At 54.3% G+C, this 25,632-nt stretch overlaps 1 protein-coding gene across 1 annotated transcript; it reads left to right on the top strand.

Moving 5' to 3' along the window:
- The first annotated feature begins 1,105 nt into the window (after positions 1-1,105).
- Positions 1,106-25,170, top strand: LOC133342039 (probable RNA-binding protein 19). Its single transcript, XM_061550933.1, is given in 26 exon segments — positions 1,106-1,266; positions 2,537-2,719; positions 3,305-3,412; positions 4,115-4,156; positions 4,627-4,978; positions 5,611-5,734; positions 6,002-6,128; positions 6,486-6,563; positions 7,646-7,724; positions 7,975-8,046; positions 8,615-8,818; positions 8,955-9,085; positions 10,630-10,745; positions 11,606-11,702; positions 13,214-13,324; positions 14,031-14,345; positions 15,662-15,850; positions 15,853-15,898; positions 16,856-16,974; positions 17,920-17,980; positions 18,433-18,512; positions 20,001-20,056; positions 21,503-21,631; positions 22,120-22,231; positions 23,718-23,838; positions 24,433-25,170. Coding segments are annotated over 26 exon segments (3,186 nt in total). The 5' UTR covers positions 1,106-1,230; the 3' UTR covers positions 24,531-25,170.
- Positions 25,171-25,632: the final 462 nt, after the last annotated feature.

The following is a 25,632-nucleotide window of genomic DNA, read 5'->3' as shown; positions in this document are numbered from 1 at the left end:
GATGTTATTTTTATATATACAACTTAGATGTAAATCCCACAAGAGGCTCTATCGTCATCGGCCTTGATCACTCACTGCCGTGAAAAGGGGCTTTCATAGCCCATCGGATTCCTCCTCGAGTGTCAATAAAACATTCTCATTTCGTTCGATCATACTTCACCTGCAATATTTTGCTGTCTTTTCTTGGATTTTCTGTTTGCACTTAGTCACTTTAAGATGTTTTCTTGTTAATGTTTTTGTTTTCTGTTTGTTGCGGTTACACCCGATTCAAGAGCCGAATGGCTCACAGGGCTATACCTAATCAATGAACTTGAACTTGAACCACGCTGGCCGGCGGTGGGTTGCCGAAGGCGATTGAATGAGCGGCCCATGACCGGTTGAGGATATCACGCGCCACTGACGTCAGCCGTGACTGGGAATTCCAACGCGGATGATCGCTGGCGTTGGGGTGCCACGGTGGCTAGGAGATGTTAACTCCCTCGCCTGGTCTACAGGACGTCGTGGGTTCTATCCCGACGGTGCCTGCTGCTGCTTCTTTATTTGACCGGGTGAGGCCCACTGAGCTACATAGCTGTTTCTTTTCAGATGCGATCTGGCTATCGCGAATGACGGCTCGGCCAAGTGGCTTTATATTGCGTGCAAATCGATTACAGGCAGATAATTATCGTAGCTTAGTGGGCATTTGCTGGTAAAAAAGATAAAATACTTTTATTTAACAGCGTGCAGTTAATTTCGATTTAAAGCTTTCGTGACTGCAGGGATTCATATTATTGGTTCTTTCGGTAAAGTCACGTAGAAGGGAAATAATAAAATAATAAAAATAAAACTATTAAATCATCACAAGAATAGTTTATTATTTTATTTTTATTATTTAAAATTTTATTATTGAATTTTAATTATTTTATTTTTATATTTTATTAATACTATTGTATTTTTATTATTTAATTTTTATTATTGTATATTTTATTATTTTATTATTTCCCTATTCCTACTACGTGACTTTACCGAAAGCGCGCAGTGCGCTATCCACTGCCCCACCGCTCCCCCCTCCCCTCCCCCACTCTCCCCTCCGCCCCCCCTCGTCACCACGTGACCGTGACCACGTGCTCCCCCGTGTGTGCATCGTGGAGACGCGGCGTGAGGTCGGTGCCGAGTCTGGAACTCGGAGTTCGACTCGCCGAGATCCCGTGGCGGGGGGCCGGAGTTCGTTGTTTCCCCCCCTCGCACGCCATGTCTCGTCTCATCGTCAAGAACCTGCCCAACTCGGTGAGGGGCCGTGGCGGCGGCCGAGAGCGCACGAGAGCGAGTAGGCCTCTGCGGGAGGCCTCGGTCTGGCCTAGAAGTCCTGCCGGGTTTGGTGAATGGACTCCCGCGAGGATGAGAGCGCCGAGGCGGGGGCGGTGATGATGGTGGTGTTGATGATGGTGGTGGTGTTAGTGACGGTGGTAATGTGGGAAGCGGTCGTGATGCGGTTAGCGCGCAGCGTTACGAACCCGGCGACCCGAGTTAGACCAAGTGACGAACATCTGAACCGGTCATGGGCCTTCCCTAGGTCGACTCAGCCTCAAATGAGTAACTGGTGCGGTGTGTAAACATCGCCACTGGGGAGACAAAGGCGGCCGGGCGTGGTGCTGGCCACCCACCCCCTCGTGTGCTGTGCCGACTTTCATAGGCGCCACTCGCTAACAGCACTTGTCCCAACAGTCCGTTAAGGCGACACGGGGGATCTTAACATTGTTGATGTGGTGCTGGTAGTGGTAGAGATGGCGATGGGGGGGGGGGGGGTATTATTGTTGGTGATGTGATGATCATGATCGGGTTAGTAAAGATGGTGGTGATGATGGTAATGATAGTGGTGGTGGTATTGGGAGTGGTGATGGTACGAGTGATGTTTGTGATGGTGATCGAAATGGTTGTGGTGGTGATGGGGAGCGGCGCGCGGTGGTTAGTGCATTCCCAACAAACCCGGCGACCCGAGTTCGATTCCCGCTCATTACCAATAGCAGTGGCTAATATCTGAATCGATCCTGGGTTTTCCCTAGGTCAACTTAAGCTCACATGAGTACTTGATATGATGTGTAAATACCAGCACAGGGGGAGATGAAGGCGTCCGGGTGTGGTTCTGGCCATGCCACCTCCTCGTGTGCCGTGCTGGCCTTAATAGGTATTCGCTAGCAGCACTTGCCCTAACAGTCTGTTAAAGCCTAGACGGGGCATCTTTATCTTTTTGGTGGTGATGGAGTGGTGATGATGGGGATGTTGGTAATGATATTGGTGGTGATTTATGGTGATGCCGATAATAGTGGTGGTGGTGGTATTTGGAAGTGACAATGGTGATGTTACTCGTGTCTTTTGTGATGCTAGTGGGATTTCGTTGTGGTGTTGGTGATTATTGTGGTGTTGGTAATGGTTGTTGTGGTGATATGGGAAGAGGAGGCGGTTTCGTAATTAATTGTGCTCATTATTTCGAAACAAAAACATAGTTGTGGTTGCATCAAGAACATAACATGAACCACGGTGACCTCTGAACCCCCAGATGACGGACGCGCGCTTGCGCGATCTGTGCACCGAGTTCGGCGCCGTCACGGATTGCCGCATCCGGAGGGACGCCGCCGGGAGGTCGCGCCGCTTCGGCTTCCTCGGCTTCTCCAGCGAGGACAGCGCCCAGCAGGCCCTGGGGGCGCTCAGCGGCTCCTACGTGGGCAGCTCGCGCGTCACGGTGAGGGCCCCCCCCCTTCACCAGACCCCCCCCCCACTAGGACCTCCCCCACCGCCGTCACGGCAGCGCCGGACTAACTTAAGGCGCCACGGTGGTGAGATGTCAACTACCTCGCATGGTATACAGGAGGTCGTAGGTTTGATCCAAACCCTGACACCTGTTGTATATTTGGAGTTTGCGTGTCTCTCTCTCACCGGGTAGGTGAGTGCGTGAGTGGTATATAAGGTGAGTGATTGAGTGGGTGGGTGAGTGAATTGGTGGTTGAGTGAATGAGTGAGTGAGGAAATGAGTAGGTGAGTGAGATTCAAGGTGAGTATGTAAATGGTAAAGGGGGTAAATATTTGAGTGAGAAAAGGGTACAGCAAGAAATAAATTATTGTCTCATCTGTATGGGGTAGATATTTGCCCTCTCGCGTGCATTCACACACCAAATGAGCATTCACTTTGCATCTCACTATTGAATTAGCGTCTCATTAACATATCATTTGCACGTGGTTCGAGTCTCGCTGTTGACTTCTTTGCCGCTCGTTTTCATGGGGACGCGATGGCTACACCGGTGGTGATTGCTCATTGGTTGTTTCCCAGGTGGAGGTTTGCAAGCCCCTGGGGCAGTCCACAGGAAGCGGGCGGCACAAAGCTTCCCAGAATGCTGAGCGGCGACCAAAGGGGGACAGCTCTTCCGCCAAGGCCAAGGTGACCTTCCTGAAGGTTGTGACCTTTGAGGGGTCATCACCTACGGGGGAGAGAGGAGGAGGTGTGGGTGTGGGACCTGATATTCCGAGTTCCATGTCTGGGTCTCTGTCTCTCAGCGGGGTTCACAAAGGCGCCACGGTGGTGAAGATGTTAACTACCTCGCCTGGAACGCAGGAGGTCGTGGGTTCCATCCCGACCTGACGCCTATATATTTGGAGTTTGCATGTCTCTCTCCCTTGGTTGCATGGATTTTCTCCGGGTCCTCCGGTTTTTCCCTCCACATTTAGAATCAACATGCATCTAAGAGTATTTTGCTGCTGTGATTTTCCACGCGATGATAAGCTAAGTCGTTGAGCTATCATTTTTGGCCAGGCCTGCTTATGAAAAAGAGCTGTATAGCTAAGTGGGCCTTACCTGGTAAAATAAAAAAGAATTAGTTTCGTTTCATTTTCTGTGTTGGATACACTGAGCCAACACCGCTGAGAGCCTGTGTTTCAATCCGGGTTTCATCTCCAGCCATAGATAGGTTTACACTTGGTTCTCAGATGAATTGGGTCTCTGTCCGGTCGCAATCGACTCTCGTAGAGACTCGTGGACTTGCACAGAGTCTCATAGACTCGCACATAGACTGGGTTCGGATTGAACCAGGATCTCAGGCGCAGGGGATTGATGGACCTGGTGGTCTGCGTTGTTTGCCCACAGACGCCAGCAAAGAAAGGGAAATCAACAGGAGCCCTGGGAGAAGTGAGTGATGCACACTCACGCTCACTAGCACAGCATGCACCCACTCACACAGCGTGCACTCACTTGCACAGCATGCACCCACTCACACAACATGCACTCACACCTATATTACAATACCTCTGTGTGTGTACGCGTGTGTATGGGGAGCGGTGGCGCAATGGTTAGCGAACTGATCTGCGTACCCGGCGACCCGAAATAGATTGCTGCTGCTCACGGCCAACACCAGTGAAGATTCATCTGAACCAGTTCTGGACCTCCCTCCCCTAGGTAGACTCGGCCTTAAATGAGTACCTGGTGCTGTGTGTATCAAACATCAGCACTGGGGAGACAAAGGCGGCCGGGTGTGGTGTTCGCCTCCCGCCTCGTGCATCTTGCCGGCCTTCGGAGGTGTTACTCGCTTCCAGCACTTGCCTACACGGGGGGGGGGGGTGGCCTTTGTCTTAATCTTGTGTGTGTGTGCGAGTGCACAGGTGCAGACGGACTCCGGGTTCTCCGAGTTCCTGGAGGCTCACGTCAACCGCGCCGAGTCCACCTTCTGGGGCAACGACGATTGCACGCTTGGGCACCGCCCTGCGGCCAAGAAGGGTGTTGGCGACGATGACGACGCCGATGACGACGCCGATGACGACGCTGGCGGCGGTGGTGGCGGCAAGGTCAAATCAAAACCCAAACCTTCGGCGGTGGGCAAACTTGCCGGAGCGACGCGCGTGGGGAGAGAGAAGGCCGTAGCCAAGGATGACTACCTGAACTTTGACGATGACGACGATGGCGATGATGATGATGGCGATGATGGCGGTGATGATGGGAAGGCAAGGAAGGAAGGTGAGGAGGTGATGTGGTCCGTGTGGTAGTGTACCGAGCTTGGCACAAGCGCCGTGGTGACATCACCGCCACTTCGTGGCGAGCGATGGTTGTTGTGTGTGAGGATCTAAGTGCGAGTGTGTGTGTGTATGTACACGTGTGTGTGTATGTACACGTGTGTGTGTGTGTGTGGGGAGCGGTAGTGTAGTGGTTAGCGCGCTGCGCTACGAACCCGGCGAGCCGGGCTCGATTCCCGCTCACGTCCACCAATACCGGTGACGATTATCGGAACCACTCCTGGGCTTCCCCTAGGTCGACTCGGCCTCAAATGGGTACCTGGTGCGGTGCGTATAAAACATCGTCACGAGGGAGACAAAGGCGGCCGGGCATGGCGCTGGCCGCCCACCCCCTTGTGTGCCGTGCCGGCCTTCATAGGTGCTCGCTAACAGCACTTGCCCCAACATTTTCTCTCTGGTAGTGGCTGCGATGACAATAGTACACGTCGCCATTCACGACCGCTATTATTTCACGATGAAGGTTTTTTTGAGTGAGATCGACGCATTTTTATTCACGCGATCCACCCCAATAACAAAAACACGACGACCTATGTATGGCCGCGGGCGACGAGGTTTGCACGTGACGACGTTTTGCAGAAGTGAAACCCGCCAACATGAAGCAGCTCTCCGACCTGGAGTACCTCCGAACGAAGATGGTCAAGGCCCTCGGCAGCGACGACGAGGGTGGCGACGGCGGTCACGGCGAGGAGGAGGAGGAGGGGTAAGGAGTGCGGTTGTTGTCGCGGTGAGCGGCGACACCGTGGGGGGGGGGGGGGGGGGGGGGGGACCCTTCTGAGTTTGAGGGTCAGGCCACACGTCCTATGGCAAGGCTCGTGTCGTCACGGTTACGTTGTCATCATTATTATTATTATTGCCCCTTTACCTGGATGAGCGAGTCCTGTAATCTTCATGCGTGTGTTTATGGGTGACGCACGCCGCAGTATTAACCAGGGCGGCCCGCTGCACCGACACTGCTGTGCTCTTGCAGTGGTGACACTGGAGGAGGAGGAGGCGGTGGCGGTGGAGGCAGGAAGTCGGACAGCGATTACGAGACGGGCGGGGAGGGAGGGGCCCGGGCCAGCAAGGGGAAGCCGAAGCGACGGCGGCGACGAGGGGTGAGGAGTGCCGATCGGCCATGCTTCACCATCACGGTCACCTTGACCCCCGTACCCCCCCGCCCACAACCTCTCGCCCATAAGTGGTGATGGCGATGATGCCGATGTCGATGATGGTTGATGATAATGTACGTTGAGCTTCTTTTGCACCGTACGTAGCCAACCGTGCTAATCTGTGCATGACAATATTAACGGTGGTGGTTGTGAGGCTGATGACGATGTCCGTGATGTTGATGATGATGTTGATGATGATGTTGATGATGTTGATGATGAAGATGTTGATGATGTTGATGATGATGTTGATGATGTTGATGATGATGTTGATGATGATGATGTTGTTGATGATGTGTCCTGCAGAAAGCCATTGAAGAGGTGTCCGAGCCGAAAGCCGTTTTCACAGCAAAGCTACGTGGGGTCCCTTTCAACGTCAAAGAGGTGAGGATGTGTGACTGGTGGTGACGGCGTGTGACGACATGTGTGTGTGTACGTGTGTGCGTGACGACGTGTGTGATGTGTGTGACGTGTGTGTGTGTGACGTGTGTGTGTGTGACATGTGTGACGTGTGTGTGTGTGACGTGTGTGTGACATGTGTGACGTGTGTGTGTGACGTGTGTGTGTGACATGTGTGACGTGTGTGTGTGTGACGACGTGTGTGTGACGGTGTGTGACGACGTGTGTGATGTGTGTGACGTGTGTGACGTGTGTGATGTGTGTGACGTGTGTGTGTGTGACGACGTGTGTGTGACGGTGTGTGACGACGTGTGTGTGACGTGTGTGTGTGTGTGACGACGTGTGTGATGTGTGACGACGTGTGTGATGTGTGTGTGACGTGTGTGTGTGTGTGACGACGTGTGTGATGTGTGACGACGTGTGTGATGTGTGTGTGACGTGTGTGTGTGACTGCGTGTGTGACGGCGTGTGTGACGGCGTGTGTGATGTGTGTGTGTGTGTGACGACGTGTGTGTGTGACGTATGTGACGTGTGTGACGTGTGTGTGTGTGTGTGACGACGTGTGTGTGACGGTGTGTGACGACGTGTGTGTGACGTGTGTGTGTGTGTGACGACGTGTGTGATGTGTGACGACGTGTGTGATGTGTGTGTGACGTGTGTGTGTGACTGCGTGTGTGACGGCGTGTGTGACGGCGTGTGTGATGTGTGTGTGTGTGTGACGACGTGTGTGATGTGTGACGACGTGTGTGATGTGTGTGTGACGTGTGTGTGTGACGTGTGTGTGTGACTGCGTGTGTGACGGCGTGTGTGACGGCGTGTGTGATGTGTGTGTGTGTGTGACGACGTGTGTGTGTGACGTGTGTACGACGTGTGTGTGACGACGTGTGTGACCGGCGGTGATGGTGTGTTTGATGGAGTTAATTATGTTGATATTTGTGTGTTAATGATTTTAATGTTTGTAGATGATGTTGATGATGAAGGTGTCGCTTGTAATGTAGATGATGTTAAAGATAATATTGACGACGACGATGATGACGACGATGGCGATCGTGTGGTTTTGATTGCAGGATCGCATTCGCGAGTTCTTTCTGCCCCTGCACCCGGAGTCCGTGCGCATCGTCACCACCAAACATGGCTCCCGCACGGGTACTGTCCCGCACGCACCACCACCGTACACCACCACCGCACTCCACCACCGTACTCCACCACCGCACTCCACCACTGCACACCACCACCGCACACCACCACCGAACTCCACCATCGAACTCCACCACAACACACCTCCACCACCACACACCACCACACACCACCACCACACACCACCACTGCACACACTGTGCCGCATATTGTGTGCCGTGCCGGCCTTCATAGGTGCTGCTGCTGTGCGTGTGTTCAGGCTACGTGTTTGTCGATTTCAAGTCTGATGACGACCTCCGCAAGGCTCTGAAGCGCAACAAGGACTACATGGGTACGCACACACGTGTACGACACTCGTGCACACGCATGTACAACACTCGTGCACACACGTGTACAACACTCGTGCACACACGTGTACGACACTCGTGCACACACGTGTACAACACTTGTGCACACACGTGTACAACACTCGCCCACACACGTGTACAACACTTGTGCACACGTGTACAACTACAACAATCACACACACACGTGTACAACACTCGCCCACACACGTGTACAACACTCGCCCACACACGTGTACAACACTCGCGCGCACACGTGTACAACAGTCGTGCACACACGTGTACAACACTTGTGCACACGTGTACAACTAGAACACTCACACACACACGTGTACAACACTCGCACACACACGTGTACAACACTCGTGCACACACATGTACAACACTCGTGCACACGTGTGTGTACGACACTCGTGCACACACGTGTACAACACTCGCACACACACGTGTACAACACTCGCGCACACACGTGTACGACACTCGTGTGCACACACGTGTAATGCGATGACGCGACCCCGTGACCCCACGATCACATGACCCCCACCCTTCCCCCAGGCGAGCGCTACATTGAGGTGGCACGCGACACGAAAGCGGGGGGCAAGCCCCCCCCACCGGGTGCCCCCACCGCCCAGGGCCCCCCCGGCCCCCCGGAGGGCGTCACCCCCGCCCCCGACGTGGCCGAGACGGGGCGGCTCTTTGTGAGGAACCTGCCCTACACCTGCAGCCAGCTCCACGTGGAGCAGCTCTTCAGCAAACACGGTGGGGGGGGCGGGGGGGGGACAGGTGGGGGGGGGGTTATGGGGGGGAGAGGGGCGGGGGGGGGCAGTGGGGGGAAGGATGCTGCCACTGGATGTGCCGTGACCTCTCCACCCCCCCCCCGTGTTGCCCCCCCCAGGGCCCCTGTCGGAGGTTCGTTTTCCCCTGGACACGATGTCCGGCCGCCCCAAGGGCTTCGCGTTTGTTGGGTTTGCGCAGAGCGAGGACGCCGTGCGTGCCCTCGCGCTGCTCGACGGCTCCATCTTCCAGGTGCGTGGCCCCCGCGGAGACGGAGCGATGGAATGACGCACGTGTAGCGGCCAGCGTGTGTGGACTGTGTGTGTGTGGACTGTGTGTGTGTATGAACTGTGTGTGTGTACTGTGTGTGTGGACTGTGTGTGTGTGGACTGTGCGTGTGTGTGTGGACTGTGTGTGTGTGGACTGTGTGTGTGTGTGTGGACTGTGTGTGTGTGTGGACTGTGTGTGTGTGTGTGGACTGTGTGTGTGTGTGTGTGGACTGTGTGTGTGTGACTGTGTGTGTGGTGGACTGTGGTGTGTGTGTGGACTGTGTGTGTGTGGACTGTGTGTGTGTGTGGACTGTGGTGTGTGTGTGGACTGTGTGTGTGTGTGGACTGTGTGTGGTGTGTGGACTGTGTGTGTGTGTGTGGACTGTGTGTGTGTGACTGTGTGTGTGTGGACTGTGTGTGTGTGGACTGTGTGTGTGTGTGGACTGTGTGTGGACTGTGTGTGTGTGTGGACTGTGTGTGTGTGTGACTGTGTGTGTGTGTGTGGACTGTGTGTGTGTGTGTGGACTGTGTGTGTGTGATCTGTGTGTGTGTGTGACTGTGTGTGTGTGTGGACTGTGTGTGTGTGTGTGGACTGTGTGTGTGTGTGTGTGGACTGTGTGTGTGTGACTGTGTGTGTGTGTGACTGTGTGTGTGTGTGGACTGTGTGTGTGTGTGTGGACTGTGTGTGTGTGTGGACTGTGTGTGTGTGTGGACTGTGTGTGTGTGTGGACTGTGTGTGTGTGTGACTGTGTGTGTGTGTGGACTGTGTGTGTGTGTGGACTGTGTGTGTGTGTGGACTGTGTGTGTGTGATCTGTGTGTGTGTGTGACTGTGTGTGTGTGTGGACTGTGTGTGTGTGTGACTGTGTGTGTGTGTGGGACTGTGTGTGTGACTGTGTGTGTGTGTGGACTGTGTGTGTGTGTGTGTGGACTGTGTGTGTGTGTGACTGTGTGTGGTGTGTGGACTGTGTATGTGTGTGGACTGTGTGTGTGTGTGTGACTGTGTGTGTGTGTGTGGACTGGCCACTCCACCCCCTCGTGTGCCATATCGGCCTTCATAGGTGCTGCTCGCTCACAGCACTTGCCCCAACAGCCTGTGTGGTGTCCATAACAGAGGTTTTTTGGGTTAGATCGCGTAAATATATAAATGTGTCATTAAACCCGCCACCATCCGACACAGCCAACTAGTAAGGGTTGTCACGTAAACAGAACGTGGCCAATTCGTCACTAGTACAGCACTAGCCGCTTGTGTGTTGGAGGCAACACAAGCTTACTGATAGTCATTTTGCTGTGACGGTTTCACCTGAAGACAGAAGCTTGCGTTGCCTCCGAAACCTCGTGATTTAATTTATTTTAGTTTTTCACCTACGTGACTTTACCGAAAAAACCAAGGAGTACGAATCCCTGCAATGACGAAAACTTCCAATCTGGAATTAAATCCACAACGTTGACAATCTGTGCGGGCTCCACTCGGGATCTTTGTCTTGTGATGTGCGTGGTGAATAGTGAGCGTGGTGTGTGTCTCCCAGGGTCGCATGCTGCACGTGCTGCCTGCGCTGGCGAGGAAGGAGGAGGAGGAGGAGGTGGGCCCCACCTCGTCTACCTCCTCGTACAAACGCGACAAGGAGAAGCGCGACAAAGCGAGGTGACGATGGCGTCGTCATCGCCATCATCTCTGCCATCGTCACCATCGCCATCGATGTCACAATCGTCAATCAACTAAACCTCATTGGAACCTCATTTGGCAGTAAAAAATATGATAATTGGTTTTTTACCCTTCTATCTGGCAACAAAAAAACAATTATCATATTTTTTACTGGCAAATGAGGTTCCAATGGTGTAAATGCTTTTACCTCGAGCTCTCATACTCTGATGGTGCATTGTCTTTGAGTTGTGTACCTTTTGGCGTCATCTGGTCCAACCCATGTGCGACTAGGCTCTAAGGAAAGCTGTCTCGGGTGTGGACCAATCAACTTCAAGGACAGTACATACATTATCAGAGTTATGTTTTTTGTTTGCATTATGACTGCAGGTATTGTGGTCTATGCAAACATGACTCCTTGTAAAAAAAGGTGTCAATTTTGTTGCCAGATAGAAGGGTAAAAAAACAATCATCAACTAAACCTCATCGGTATTTTGATCGTCGTGCTGTCGTTATCATCATCATCATCGCCATAATGAACATCATCGTTCAGTCATCGCCATCGTCATGAGCACATTGAGGAACCCGATTGCGGTGTCAGGGAAGTGATGATTTCAATGATCTCGTTGTTTGTGAAGATGCTGATGAAGGTGGTTGTGATGATGGTGACGGTGAATATTGTGATGATTGTGATGACGATGGTGATGTCCACGCGGTGGTGACGACGACAACGTTGACGAGGTGGTGGTGGTGGTGATGATAGGCGATGATGATGGCGATTCTGATGATCACGATGTTGACGAGGTAGTGACGACAATGACGACGCTGCTGACGACGGGGGTTGGTGTCCGTGTCTCTCTCAGCTCCCACAACTGGAACGCGCTGTTCCTGGGCATCAACGCAGTGGCGGACGCCATGGCCACCGCTTACGGCACCAGCAAGAGGCGCGTGCTGGACCACGTGAGTGTCTGTGTGTGTGTCAGCGTGTGTGTCAGTGTGTGTGTGCATGTGTGTCAGTGTGTCAGCGTGTGTGTGTGTCAGTGTGTGTGTCAGTGTGTGTGTGTCAGTGTGTGTCAGCATCAGTTTGTGCGTCAGTGTGTGTGTCAATGTGTGTGTGTCAGTGTGTGTGTCAGTGTGTGTCAGCATCAGTTTGTGCGTCAGTGTGTGCATCAGTGTGCGTTTGCGTCTGTGCGTCAGTGTGCGTGTCAGTGTGTGTGTGTCAGTGTGTCAGCGTGCGTGTCAGCGTGTGTGTCAGCGTGTGCTTCAGTGCGTCAGTGTGTGTGTCAGTGTCTGCGTGTGTGTCACTGTGTGTGTGACTGCGTGTGTGTGAGCGTGTGTACCAGTGTGTGTATGTCGGCGTGTGTGTCAGCGTGTGTGTCAGTGTCGTCGTGGGGAGTGGTGGTGTAGCAGTTAGCGCACTGCGCTACGAATCTGGCGGCCCGAGTTTGATTCCCGCTCACGGCCTACACCAGTGACGATTATCTGAACCGGTCCTGGGCCTCCCCTCGGTCGACTCAGCCTCAAAACGAGTACCTGGTGCGGTGTGTAAACATCTTAAGTCGGGAGACAAAGGCGGCCGGGCGTGGTGCTCGCCTCCCTTTTATACCCCTTGTTTGTGCGTCGTCCTTCATAGGTGCCACTCGCTAACAGCACTTGCCCCAACAGCCTGTGTAGGATATCCGGGGGGAATGTCCCTGTGTGTGTGCGTCCCTGTGTGTGTGCGTCCCTGTGTGTGTGTGCGTCACCGTGTGTGTGCGTCCCTGTGTGTGCGCGTCACCGTGTGTGTGCGTCCCTATGTGTGTGCGTCCCTGTGTGTGCGCGTCACCCTGTGTGTGTGCGTCACCGTGTGTGCGCGTCACCGTGTGTGCGCGTCACCGTGTGTGCGCGTCACCGTGTGTGCGCGTCACCGTTTGTGTGCGTCACCCTGTGTGTGCGCGTCACCGTGTGTGTGCGTCACCCTGTGTGTGCGCGTCACCGTGTGTGTGCGTCCCTGTGTGTGCGCTTCACCGTATGTGTGCGTCACCCTGTGTGTGCGCGTCACCGTGTGTGTGCGTCACCGTGTGTGTGCGTCACCGTGTGTGTGCGTCACCCTGTGTGTGCGTCCCTGTGTGTGCGCTTCACCGTATGTGTGCGTCACCCTGTGTGTGCGCGTCACCGTGTGTGTGCGTCCCTGTGTGTGCGCGTCACCGTTTGTGTGCGTCACCCTGTGTGTGTGCGTCACCGTGTGTGTGCGTCACCCTGTGTGTGCGTCCCTGTGTGTGCGCTTCACCGTATGTGCACGTCACCCTGTGTGTGCGCGTCACCGTGTGTGCGCGTCCCTGTGTGTGCGCGTCACCGTTTGTGTGCGTCACCCTGTGTGTGTGCGTCACCCTGTGTGTGCGCGTCACCGTGTGTGTGCGTCCCTGTGTGTGTGCTTCACCGTATGCTCGTGGCTCCGTCTCCGTGGTCCTCTGCTCCCCGCTGGTTGCTAGGAGACGGAGGGCAGCGCGGCGGTGCGGCTGGCGCTGGGGGAGGCGGAGATCGTCACGGAGACGCGGCGCTTCCTCGAGGAGGCCGGAGTCCAGCTCAACACGTTCGGCCAGGTGAGGGCCCCACAGGGCCACCGTGAACCCACCAACACCGCACACACCGCACACACCACACACACCACCCACACCGCCCACACCGCACACACCGCACACAACATACACACCATACACACCGCACACACTACCCACTCCACACACCACCCACTCCACACACACCACACACACCACCCACACTACTCACACCACCCACCCCACCCACACCACACACACCACACCACCCACACCGCTCACACCACCCACACTACTCACACCACCCACACCACCCACTCCACACACACCACACACCCCACACACACCACCCACACCACAAACACCACACACACCACACACACCACCCACACCACACACTCCACACACACCACCCACACCACACACACCACACACACCACCCACACTACTCACACCACCCACCCCACCCACACCACACACACCACACCACCCACACCACCACCCACACCGCTCACACCACCCACACTACTCACACCACCCACACCACCCACACCGCACATACCGCACACACCACCCACACGGCACCCACACCAGCCACACCACACACTCCGCCCACACCGCCCACACCGCCCACACCGCCCACACGGCCATTGTGAACCCACCCACACCACCATCCCCGCCACCGTCAATGACAAATGGATGAAGACGATGTGAAGGAGGTGATGACGCTGATGACCTCCCCCCTGCGTAGCCCACCTCGTCACGGAGCGACCGCGTCTTCCTCATCAAGAACCTCCCGGCGAGTGCCGACTTCACGCACGACGACCTCCGCGCCATCGTGGCGGGCGGCGGAGACGATGACGACGACGACGACGACGGCGCCGGCGCTGGCGGCGCCAGCGGTGGGGACGCACGTCACCGTGCCCTGGGGGCCCTACTGGGCCGCGCCGCGGGCCCCGGGGGCCTGTCGCGTCTCCTGCTGCCCCCCCGCGGCCTCACGGCGCTGGCCGAGTTCCTGGGGCCCGACGCCGCCAAGAGGGCCTTCACGCGGCTCGCCTACAGCAAGGTGGGCCCACGTGACACACACACAGAGACACATAGACACACGCACACAGACCCACGTGACACACGCACACAGACCCACGTGACACACGCACACAGACACATAGACACGCGCACACAGACCCACGTGACACACGCACACAGACCCACGTGACACACGCACACAGACCCATAGACACACGCACACAGACCCACGTGACACACGCACACAGACCCATAGACACGCTTAGAGACCCATAGACACGCATAGAGACCCATAGACTCATGTAGAGACCCATAGACTCGCGTAGAGACCCATAGACACGCGTAGAGACCCATAGACACACGTAGAGACCCATAGACTCACTCAGAGAAGAGACCCATCAACTCACTCGCAGAGTCTACGGGTTTAGTGCAACATACGCACATAAGAGAGGTTTTTTTGTTGGATTAGATTGCGTAGACATATAAATGTGCCGTTAGACCCGCCACCACCCGACACAGCCAACTTAGTAAGGGTTGTCACGTAAACAGAACGTGGCCAATTCGTCACTAGTACAGCACTAGCCGGTGTGTTGCAGAGTAAACACACAACATTTACAATCTGAGTACGACGCTTTGTCAGTAATTACAACGGGAGATTTGTTGAGAAATCCTCCTGTTTCGTTTTTAAACAGAGGGGTTATAAATGTGATGTCCGTCACGTGCACATGCGCACGTCCACCTGTTTACACCTCTACTGGGATAGAGCGTTGCTCCCTCGCACGCGCGGGCTTTCTCCGTGTGCTCCGAGTTTCCTACCACGCGTGTGAACGCTCATTCGCTGGCCGACCGCCACCTTTGTATGTAGAGGAGGCCAGAGCTTGGATGGTGCCGGCTCCTCCTCGCTGCGTGGCTGCCGCCGCCGCCGCGAGAAAAATAAGCCGCGATGTGCCATGCTCACAGATTAAGCCACCTGCAATAAATACATCGTATTTGTACACATTAGAGAAGGGTTTCTGTCTCCTAAGCAGAATGTAGACAAACTTGATTTGAAGCTTTCGTGACTGCAGGAATTACTCTTTGGTTCTTTCGGTAAAGTCACGTAGAAAGAAAATAAATGATATAATAGAATACTGAATGTATACAGCTCCGTTGTGCCACCTGCTGCTTTCTTGTCGCTCCTCTGTGTGGTTCGTCCTCCTGGTGCCTCTTGAGTCGCCGGCCACGACACGGGGGCCATCGACCGAAACGTGATGTGTGTGTAACTATGTACGTTACGTGTGTGTTTTGTGTGTTGCGTGTTGCTTGTGTGCTGTGTACACGTGCGGGTTGCGTGCGCGTGGCACGTGGCGACCGCAGTTCAAGAGCGTGCCTCTCTTCCTCGAGTGGGCGCCCATCGACGTGTTTGCCAAGAGGTCGGAGGAGGTCACAGGGCAGCCGGACGCGGGAGTCGGGGGTCACGTGGAGGTCACGGGTCAGGCCCCCAGACGGCCCCCCCGAGGCTCCCAGCAGCAGAAGAGGAAAGAGGAGGTGGAGGAGGTGGAGGAGGTGGAGGGAGAGCAGCAGCGGTGGAACCAGAAGGAGTGAGAGGCAAGGGTGAGTGGGCGTGTGTGTCTGTGCGTGCGTGTTTGTGTGTGTGTGTGTGTCTGTGCGTGCGTGCGTGTCTGTGTGTGCGAGAGTGTGTGTCTGTGCGTGTGTGTCTGCGTGCGTGTCTGCGTGTGTGTGGGGAGCGGAGAGGGGGCTTAACGGGTGCGAGAGAATATTGAGCTGAGTGGACTTGCCGATGACTGGTACCAGCGGTGTCAAGATCAGCCGCTGTGGAGGAGGCTCGTGAAGGACGCTAATGGGCAGTTGGAGGCAGTCGCCATCCAGCAGCAACGGAGGGCAGAGGAGCGACGCTCACAACAACGAGCGGAAAGCCGGGCTGCTAAAACACAGCAAGTTGGCACAGTAGGGGGCACAGGTGGTGCATCAGCCAGTCATCTTAGTCGGTCGACCCGTGGCACCTGGGTCTGTTCCGTGACCTCCTGCCAGCGGGCGTTCGACACTTCATGTGGTCTTGACGTGCACCTAGCCTGGCACAAGCTTCGTGGTGACGTCACCGCCACTTAGTGGCGAATGGCGGTTGTTGTTGTTGTTGTTGTTGGTGAGTGGTAGTGTAACGGGTTTGCTCGCTGCGCTACGAACCCGGCAGCCCGAGTTTGATGCCCGCTCACGGTCACCAACACGGTGACGATTATCTGAACCGGTCCTGGGCCTCCCCTAGGTCGACTGAGCCTCAAATGACTACCTGGTGGGCGTGGTGCTGGCCACCAAACCCCCGCCGTGCCGTGCCGGCCTTCATCGTCCTGCGTAGGATATACAGGGGGCAATCTTTGTCTCTGTGTGGGCTGCACGGGGGGGGGGGGGGGGGGGGGGTGGGGGGGCTGTCTCTCTCCTTCCCGCCCAACGGAGGCCTCCAGCAGCGGTGGAGCGAGCCGGCAGTTGCGGGGGCTGCGCCTTTGTGTGACGGCTTCGCTGTGTGGGGGTGGGGCTCCCTCTTGCGCTTGGCAGATACAAAACGTGAAAGCGACGACGATGAAGATGAAGATGATGAAGATCAGCACCTTCCTGGCTGCACCATCTTCATCAAGAACCTCAACCTGCTCACCACCGAAGACACCCTGCAGCAGGTGACACCACCATCACCATCATCATCGTCGTCGTCATCTCATGGGTGTGGTGTGACAGGCATGGTGTGTTGTGACGCGTCTGTGACGTGTGTGTGTGTGTTGTCACGTGTGTGTGTTGTGATGCGTGTGTTGTGACGCGTGTGTTGTCACGTGTGTGTGTGTTGACACATGTGTGTTGTGTGTGTTGTGACGTGTGTGTTGTGATGCGTGTGTTGTGACGTGTGTATGTGTGTGTTGTGACATGTGTGTTGTGACGTGTGTATGTGTTGTGTGTGTTGTGACGCATGTGTGTGTGACGTGTGTGTATGTGTGTGTGTTGTGACACGTGTGTTGTGACGTGTGTATGTGGTGTGACGTGTGTGTGTGCGTGTTGTGACGTGTGTGTGTGTGTGACGTGTGTGTTGTGACGTGTGTGTGTTGTGTGTGTGTGTTGTGTGTGTGTTGTCACGTGTGTGTGTGTTGTGTGTGTTGTGACGTGTGTGTTGTGTGTGTGTTGTGACGCGTGTGTTGTGTGCGTGTTGTGACGTGTGTATGTGTTGTGTGTGTTGTGTGTGTTGTGTGTGTTGTGACGCGTGTGTGAGTGTGTTGTGACGTGTGTGTTGTGTGTGTGTTGTGACGTGTGTGTGTTGTGTGTTGTGACGTGTGTGTGTTGTGTGTTGTGACGTGTGTGTGTTGTGACGTGTGTGTTGTGACGTGTGTGTGTTGTGACGTGTGTGTGGTGTGTGTTGTGACGTGTGTGTGTTGTGACGTGTGTGTGTTGTGTTGTGTGTGTTGTGTGTGTGTTGTGTGTGTTGTGCGTGTTGTGACGCGTGTTGTGACGCGTGTGTGTTGTGTGTGTTGTGACGTGTGTTGTGCGTGTTGTGCGTGTGTTGTGTGTGTTGTGACGCGTGTTGTGACGCGTGTGTGTGTTGTTTGCTGTGTGTGTTGTGACGCGTGTGTGTGCAGGTGTTTGCGAAGTGTGGCCGCCTGCGCAGCTGCACTTTGTCTCGCAAGACGAACACGTCTGGTGAGTGTTCACGCACTCGCAGCACTTGCCCCCAACAGCTCAGGTAGGCTGCACGGGGCGTCTTTGTCTTTGTGCTGTCTGTGCGTACGTGCGCGCGTGTGCGCGTGTGCGCGTGCGCGTGCGTGCGTGCGTGTGCACACACAGACACCGGGGAGAGCGCTGCGCTACCAAGCCGCTGACCCGAGTTCACTCCCTGCTCGCGACCAACGCCGGTGACGATTAACTTAACGGGGTCCTGTGCCTCCCCTAGGTAGTCTCCGCCTCAAATGAACACCTCTTGCGGCGGTGTGTGAACATCGGCACTGGAGGGGGGGAGACAAAGAGGGGCCGGGCGTGGTGTTGGCCACCCTCTCGTGCGTTGTGGCCGGGCCTTCATGTTCGCGAACAGAATTTGCACCCAACTGTTTGTGAAGGCTGTCTGGGGGGGTGGGCCCGGTTGTCTTTGTGCGCAGGAGAGAAGCTGTCTATGGGCTATGGGTTTGTGGAGTTTCGCGAGCCAGCATCGGCTAAGAAGGCTCTGAAGACCCTCCAGGTGAGTCTTCATCATCATCATCACTATCATCATCATCATCATTGCCACCATCATCATCATCGCTATCATCATCATCATCATTACCATCATCATCACTACCATCATCATCATCACTACCATCATCATCACTACCATCATCATCATTATCATCATCATCATCACTACCATCATCATCACTATCATCACGACCATCATCATCACTACCATCATCATCACTATCATTGCTACCATCATCATCACTATCATCACTATCATCATCATCACTACCATCATCATCACTACCATCATCATCACTACCATCATCATCACCATCATCACTACCATCATCACAATCACCACCATCATCATCACCACCATCATCATCACTATCATCATCATCACTACCATCATCATCATCACTACCATCATCATCATCACTACCATCATCATCATCACTACCATCATCATCATCACTACCATCATCATCATCACTACCATCATCATCATCACTACCATCATCATCATCACTACCATCATCATCATCACTACCATCATCATCATCACTACCATCATCATCATCACTACCATCATCATCATCACTACCATCAGCATCATCACTACCATCATCATCATCACTACCATCATCATCATCACTATCATCATCATCACTATCATCATTATCACTACCATCATCATCATCATCACTACCATCATCATCATCACTACCATCATCATCATCACTACACTACCATCATCATCATCACTACCATCATTATCAGCATCACTACCATCGTCATCACTACCACTACCATCATCATCACTACCACTACCATCATCATCACTACCACCATCATTATCACTACCGTCATCATCATCACTTACCGTCATCATTATCACTACCGTCATCATCATCACTACCACCATCATCACTACCATCATCATCATCACTACCATCATCATCACTACCACTACCATCATCATCATCATCACTACCATCATCATCACTACCACCATCATCACTACCACCACCATCACCGCCATAGACTCACATAGAGACCCATCGACTTACTGCGCTAGTTTGCGGGTCTGCGTGTGAGTCTGTGGGTCTGCGTGTGAGTGATGGTTTCTGTGTGAGTCTGCGGGTTTCTGTGTGAGTTTGCGGGATTCTGTGTGAGTCTGCGGATTTCTGTGCGAGTCTGCGGGTTTTTGTGTGAGTCTGCGGGCTTCTGTGTGAGTCTGCGGATCTCTGTTTGAGTCTGTGGATCTCCGTGCGAGTCTGCGGGTCTCCGTGTGAGTTTGTGAGTCTCCGTGCGAGTCTGTGGGTCTCCGTGCGAGTCTGCGGATCTCCATGCGAGTTGGCGGGATCTCCGTGTGAGTCTGTGGGTCTCCGTGCGAGTCTGTGGGTCTCCGTTTGAGTCTGTGGGTCTCCGTTTGAGTCTGTGGATCTCCGTGCGAGTCTGCGGGTCTCTATGCAAGTCCGGGTCGATGAGTCTCTGTGGTCGTGTGCAGCACGCGATGGTGGACAACCACAAGGTGGAGCTGAAGATATCGGAGAGAGCGACACGGTCAGTGGTGGTGGTGGTGTGTCGATGGTGTTGGTGTTGGTGATTGGAATGATTGTGGTGGTGATGTTGGTGGTTGTGTTGATGGTGGTGGTTGTGTTGATGGTGTTGGTGGTGGTTGTGTTGTTGGTGTTGGTGATTGTAATGATTGTGGTGGCGATGTTGTTGGTTGTGCTGATGGTGTTTGTGATGTTGATGTTTGTGTTGATGGTGGCGAGCGGTAGCGCAACGGTTAGCGCTGCGCTATGAACCCGGCGAGCAGAGGTTCGATTCCCACTGGCGGCCAACATCAGCGACCATTATCAGAACCGGTCCTGGGCCTCCCCTAGGTCGACTCCACCTCAAATGAGTGGCCGGTGTGATGTGTGAACATCGCCACTGGGGAGACAAAGGCGGCCGGGCGTGGTGCTGGCCATCCACGCCCTCGTGTGCCGTGCCGGCCTTTATAGGTGCTGCTCGCTAACAGCACTTGCCCCGACAGTCTGTTACAGGCTATACGGGGGGGAGGTCTTTGTCTTTTTGTTTATGGTGTTGATGTTCATGTTGTTGATGATCTTGATGGTGGTGATGGTGTTAATGTTGTTGGTGTTGTTGATGGTGTTGATGTTGATGGTGTTGATGGTGTTAATGTTGATGGTGTTGATGGTGTTGGTGTTGATGGTGTTGATGGTGTTGATAGTGTTGGTGTTGATGGTGTTGATGGCGTTGATGTTGGTGTTATTGATGGCGTTGATGTTCATGGTGTTGATGGTGATGGTGTTGGTGGTGTTGATGGTGTTGATGGTGATGGTTTTGATGTTTGATGGTGTTGGTGTTGATGGTGCTGATGTTAGTTTTGTTGATGGTGTTGATGGTGTTGTTGTTGATGGTGTTAACGATGTTTGATGGTGTTGGTGTTGATGTTGTTGATGGTGTTGTTGGTGTTGGTTTTGATGGTGTTGATGGTGCTGATGTTGGTTTTGTTGATGGTGTTGATGGTGTTGTTGTTGATGGTGTTAATGATGTTTGATGGTGTTGTTGATGGTGTTGATGGTGTTGGTGTTGGTTTTGATGGTGTTGATGGTGCTGATGTTGGTTTTGTTGATGGTGTTGTTGTTGATGGTGTTGATGATGTTTGATGGTGTTGTTGTTGGTGTTGATCGTGTTGTTGTTGGTGTTGATGGTGTTGTTGTTGATGGTGTTAATGATGTTTGATGGTGTTGATGGTGTTGGTGTTGATGATGGTGTTGATGTTTGATGGTGTTGGTGCTGATGGTGCTGATGGTGTTGATGGTGTTGATGGTGTTGTTGTTGGTGTTGATGGTGTTGATGTTGATGGTGTTAATGGTGTTGGTGGTGATGGCTTTGATGTTCATGGTGTAGATGGTGCTGATGGTGATGGTGTTGTTGATGGTGTTGGTATTGATGATGGTGTTAATGTTTGATGGTGTTGGTGTTGATTTCCCCCAGGAGTGGCACGGGGACCCCACGGGCCCCCAAGGGCCCCGTGGCTGCGGCCGCCCCCCCTCGCTGCTCCAAGCTGCTCGTGAGGAACGTACCCTTCCAGGCCAAGGCCCAGGAGATACGCGAACTCTTCAGGTGCCGCATGCGCACGCTGCTGCTGATGATGATGCTGATGCTGATGGTGTAGCTGGTGTAGCTGGTGCTGATGGTGTAGCTGGTGCTGATGATGATGATGCTGCTGATGTTGATGCTGATTATTCTAATGGTGCCGGTCGTGGCGATGGTGATGGTGGTTGATAGCAATGGTGGAAATGGGCATGTTGGTGGCGATGATACTGCTGCTGATTATTCTGATGCTGTAGCTGGTGCTGATGCTGCTGCTGATATTGTTGCTGATTATTCTTATGGTGCCGGTCATGGCGACGGTGATGGTGCTGCTGCTGATTATTAAGGTGCTGCTGATGCTGATGCTGCTGCTGATGCTGCTGCTGCTGATGCTGTGTGTGACGCTGATGCTGACGCTGCTGCTGCTGATGATGATGCTGCTGCTGCTGATGCTGTGTGTGACGCTGATGCTGACGCTGCTGCTGCTGATGATACTGCTGCTGTGTGTGACGCTGCAGCACGTTTGGGGAGCTGCGCTCGGTGCGGCTGCCCCGGAAGCCGGGCGCTGGTGCCGGCACTAACCACCGCGGCTTCGCCTTCGTGGACTTCATCAGCACGCGCGCCGCCCGGGTCAGTGCACCTAGCCTGGCACTCGCCACCCAGCGAGCGTACCCCCGTGCGCGTATCTGTGTGTGTGTGCGCATCTGTGTGTGTCTGTGTGTGTTTGTGTGTGTGTGTGTCTGTGTGTGTGTGTGTGTGTGTCTGTGTGTGTGTGTGTCTGTGTGTGTGTGTGTCTGTGTGTGTGTGTTTCTGTGTGTGTGTGTTTCTGTGTGTGTGTGTTTCTGTGTGTCTGTGTGTTTCTGTGTGTCTGTGTGTGTGTGTCCGTGTGTCTGTGTGTGTGTGTCTGTGTGTGTGTGTGTCCGTGGAGAGCGGTAGCGTAACGGTTAGAGCGCTGCACTGCGAACCCGGTGACCCAAGTTCGATTTCCGCTCGCGACCAACACTAGTGACGTTTACCTGTAGTGGTCCTGGGCCTCACCTAGGGCGACTCGGCCTCAAATGACTACCCGGTGCTGTGTGTAAACATCGCCACTGGAGAGACAAAAGCAGCCGGGCGTGGTGCTGGCCACCCACCCCTTCGTGTGCCGTTCCGGTCTCCATAGGTGCTCGCGAACAGCACTTGCCCCTACAGTCTGTAGTGGCTTTGTTTGTTCCGGAAGCTGCCTAGCTCTGTCACTCCACCAGAAGCTCCGGGACTTCTCGGCCACAGTCATTGACCTCCCTTCTCTCGCTTGCGAGAGATGTTGGAGCGCTCTGCTTACGATCCATCCTGCGTTTAACCAGGCTGGATTGTGTGAGGAGCTCACAAATCCTTGAAAGATCTGGATACATTCCCACCGGTGAGCTCCTCCGGCAGGCAAGGCTGCGTTGGCTGGGTCATGTAGCCCGCATGCCCAGCCACCGCATGCCCACAACAGCTTCTGTTTGACCGCATAGAGGGGGCTAAATGGGCATGACACGGGCTTGAAAAGAGATGGAGTGATGCGGTATGGGTGGATGTGGAGCTGAGTGGACTTGCCGTTGACTGGTACTAGCGGTGTCAAGATCCGCCTCTGTGGAAGAGGCTCATGAAGGACGCTGCTGGGCAGTTGGAGGCAGTTGCCTTCCAATAACATTTTGATTGTGATGTTGATCATATTGATGTAGATGATGGTCATGTTATGGGTAATGTCAATGCTGATATTGTTGATGATACTGACACCACTCGTGTGTAGAGAGTGATGACCTCTCTGTGATGTTGATGATGATGATGGTGGTGATGGTGATGATGTTGTTGGTGGTGGTGGTGGTGATGATGTTGTTGAGGGTGGTGATGGTAGTGATGATGATGATGTTGTTGGTGGTGGTGGTGGTGGTGATGATGTTGGTGGTGGTGGTGGTGATGTTGTTGTTGGTGGTGGTGGTGGTGATGTTGTTGTTGTTGTTGGTGATAATGTTGTTGTTGGTGGTGGTGGTGGTGATGATGTTGTTGTTGTTGTTGGTGATAATGTTGTTGTTGGTGGTGGTGTTGGTGATGATGATGTTGTTGTTGTTGGTGGTGGTGTTACGCTGCGTAGAGGGCGATGGCGTCTCTGTGCAGCAGTACCCATCTGTACGGACGCCGCCTCGTGCTGGAGTTTGCCTCCGAGGGGACGGACCACGACCTCGACACCGCCCGCCGGAAGTCGACACTGCTAGGTCAGTGGTCACGGGGTCGCGTGCGGGTCACGGGGTCGCGTGCGGGTCACGGGGTCGCGCGCGGGTCACGGGGTCACATGCATTTACCAGGGTCATCGGAGTTGCTGTGTCACCGTGTGTGTCACTATCAGTGTCTCTGTCACTGTGTCTCACTTGGTATGTCACTCGGTTTCCGTCATTGTCACTGTGTGTCAGTTTCTGCGTCACGGTCGGTATCACTGCGTGTGTCACCGTGTGTCTCACCGTCACCGTGTCACCGTGTGTCTCACCAGTCACCGTGTGTCACCTGTGTGTGTCACCGTGTGTCACCGTGTCACTGTGTGCGTCACTGTGTGTCACTGTGTGTCACTGTGTATCACCGTGTGTCACCGTGTGCGCCACTGTGTGTCACTGTGTCACCGTGTGTCACTGTGCGTCACTGTGCGTCACTGTGTGTCACTGTGTGGCTCACCGTCACTGTGTCACTGTGTGTCACCGTGTGTCACCGTGTGTCACCGTGTGTCACTGTGTGTCACCGTGTGTCACCGTGTGCGCCACTGTGTGTCACTGTGTGTTACCGTGTGTCACTGTGTGTCACTGTGTGTGTCACTGTAGGATCTTCCGCACCAAAGAAGCGCCACTCGGAGTTGCTCGACGACATCATGAGGATGGTGGAGGGAGGAGAGGGGGCAGAGGGGGAGGAGGACACGTGACAGCCCCCCTCTTCCCCCCCGTGCACCACCCCCCCCCACCCCCCCACCCCCCACATTTTCGGACAATCTAAGATGTTAAACCTCTCTTAGTAATGTAGACACAGGGGGTGAATGCGTGCATCAGTGTGTGTGTGTCTGAGTGTGTGTGTCTGAGTGTGCATGTGACTGTGTGTGCGTGTAGGTGAGCGGTGGTATAGCGGTTAGCGCTACGCTGCGCTACGAACCTGGTGACCCGAGTTCGATTCCCGCTCACGGCCAATAAGATTGACGATTATCTGAACCGGTCCCGACCTCCCATAGGTCGACTCGGCCTCAAATGAGTATCTGGTGCAGTGTGTAAGCATCGCCACTGGGGAGACAAAGGTGGTCAGGCGTGGTGATGGCCACTCACCCCCTGGTGTACCGTTCCGGCCTTTATAAGTGCTCGCTAACATTACTTGCCCCTGCAGTTTGTCCAAGGCTATATGGGGGATCTTTGCCTGTGTGTGTATGTTTGTCAGGCCCTGGTCTCGGAGCAAACCTAGGCCTGGGGTTCACCTCAAACAGGAACTCGTCTAACCCCTGCCCCTCGTGCATCCCCATGTACCCCCTTTCATCCTTTCTATCTCCTTATATATAAACATGATCACGAACAAACCCACGCTGTGTCTGTGTGTGTGGTGCAGCCTGAAGTGAGTTTTTGGTGCGGCGGGTAAAAACATCACCGCTGGGGAGACGAAGGCGGTCGGGCGTGGTGCTGGCCACCCACCCACCACCTCGCGTGCCGTGCCGGCCTTCAGAGGTGCTCGCTTGACGGCACTTGCCCCAATGGTCTGCTTAGGCTATACGGCGGGATCTTTTGTCTTTATGGTCCAGACCTGGCTATCCCCTAGGTCGACTCGGCCTTAAATGAGTACGTATGTATATTGGACTTCTTTCGCACCGTACGCAGCCAACTGTGCTAACCGGAGGTGCCTGGTGTGGTGTGTAGAGCGCCCAGCGCCGGGTGTGGTGCTGGTCACATCAGTGGGCCTCGCCCCGTAAGGTGCCGTGCCAGCACTCGTGGGTGTTGCTGCTGCTGCAGCACTTGGGATTTAGAATATTTATAGCGGAGGAATCCGAT

Source organism: Lethenteron reissneri, chromosome 2 (assembly GCF_015708825.2).
Source record: "Lethenteron reissneri isolate LAM-NWPU_2019-01 chromosome 2, ASM1570882v1, whole genome shotgun sequence".
NCBI classification, from domain to species: Eukaryota; Metazoa; Chordata; class Hyperoartia; order Petromyzontiformes; family Petromyzontidae; genus Lethenteron; species Lethenteron reissneri.
Note: the sequence above shows the minus strand (reverse complement) of the source record. Positions and strands in the feature narration are given on the sequence as shown.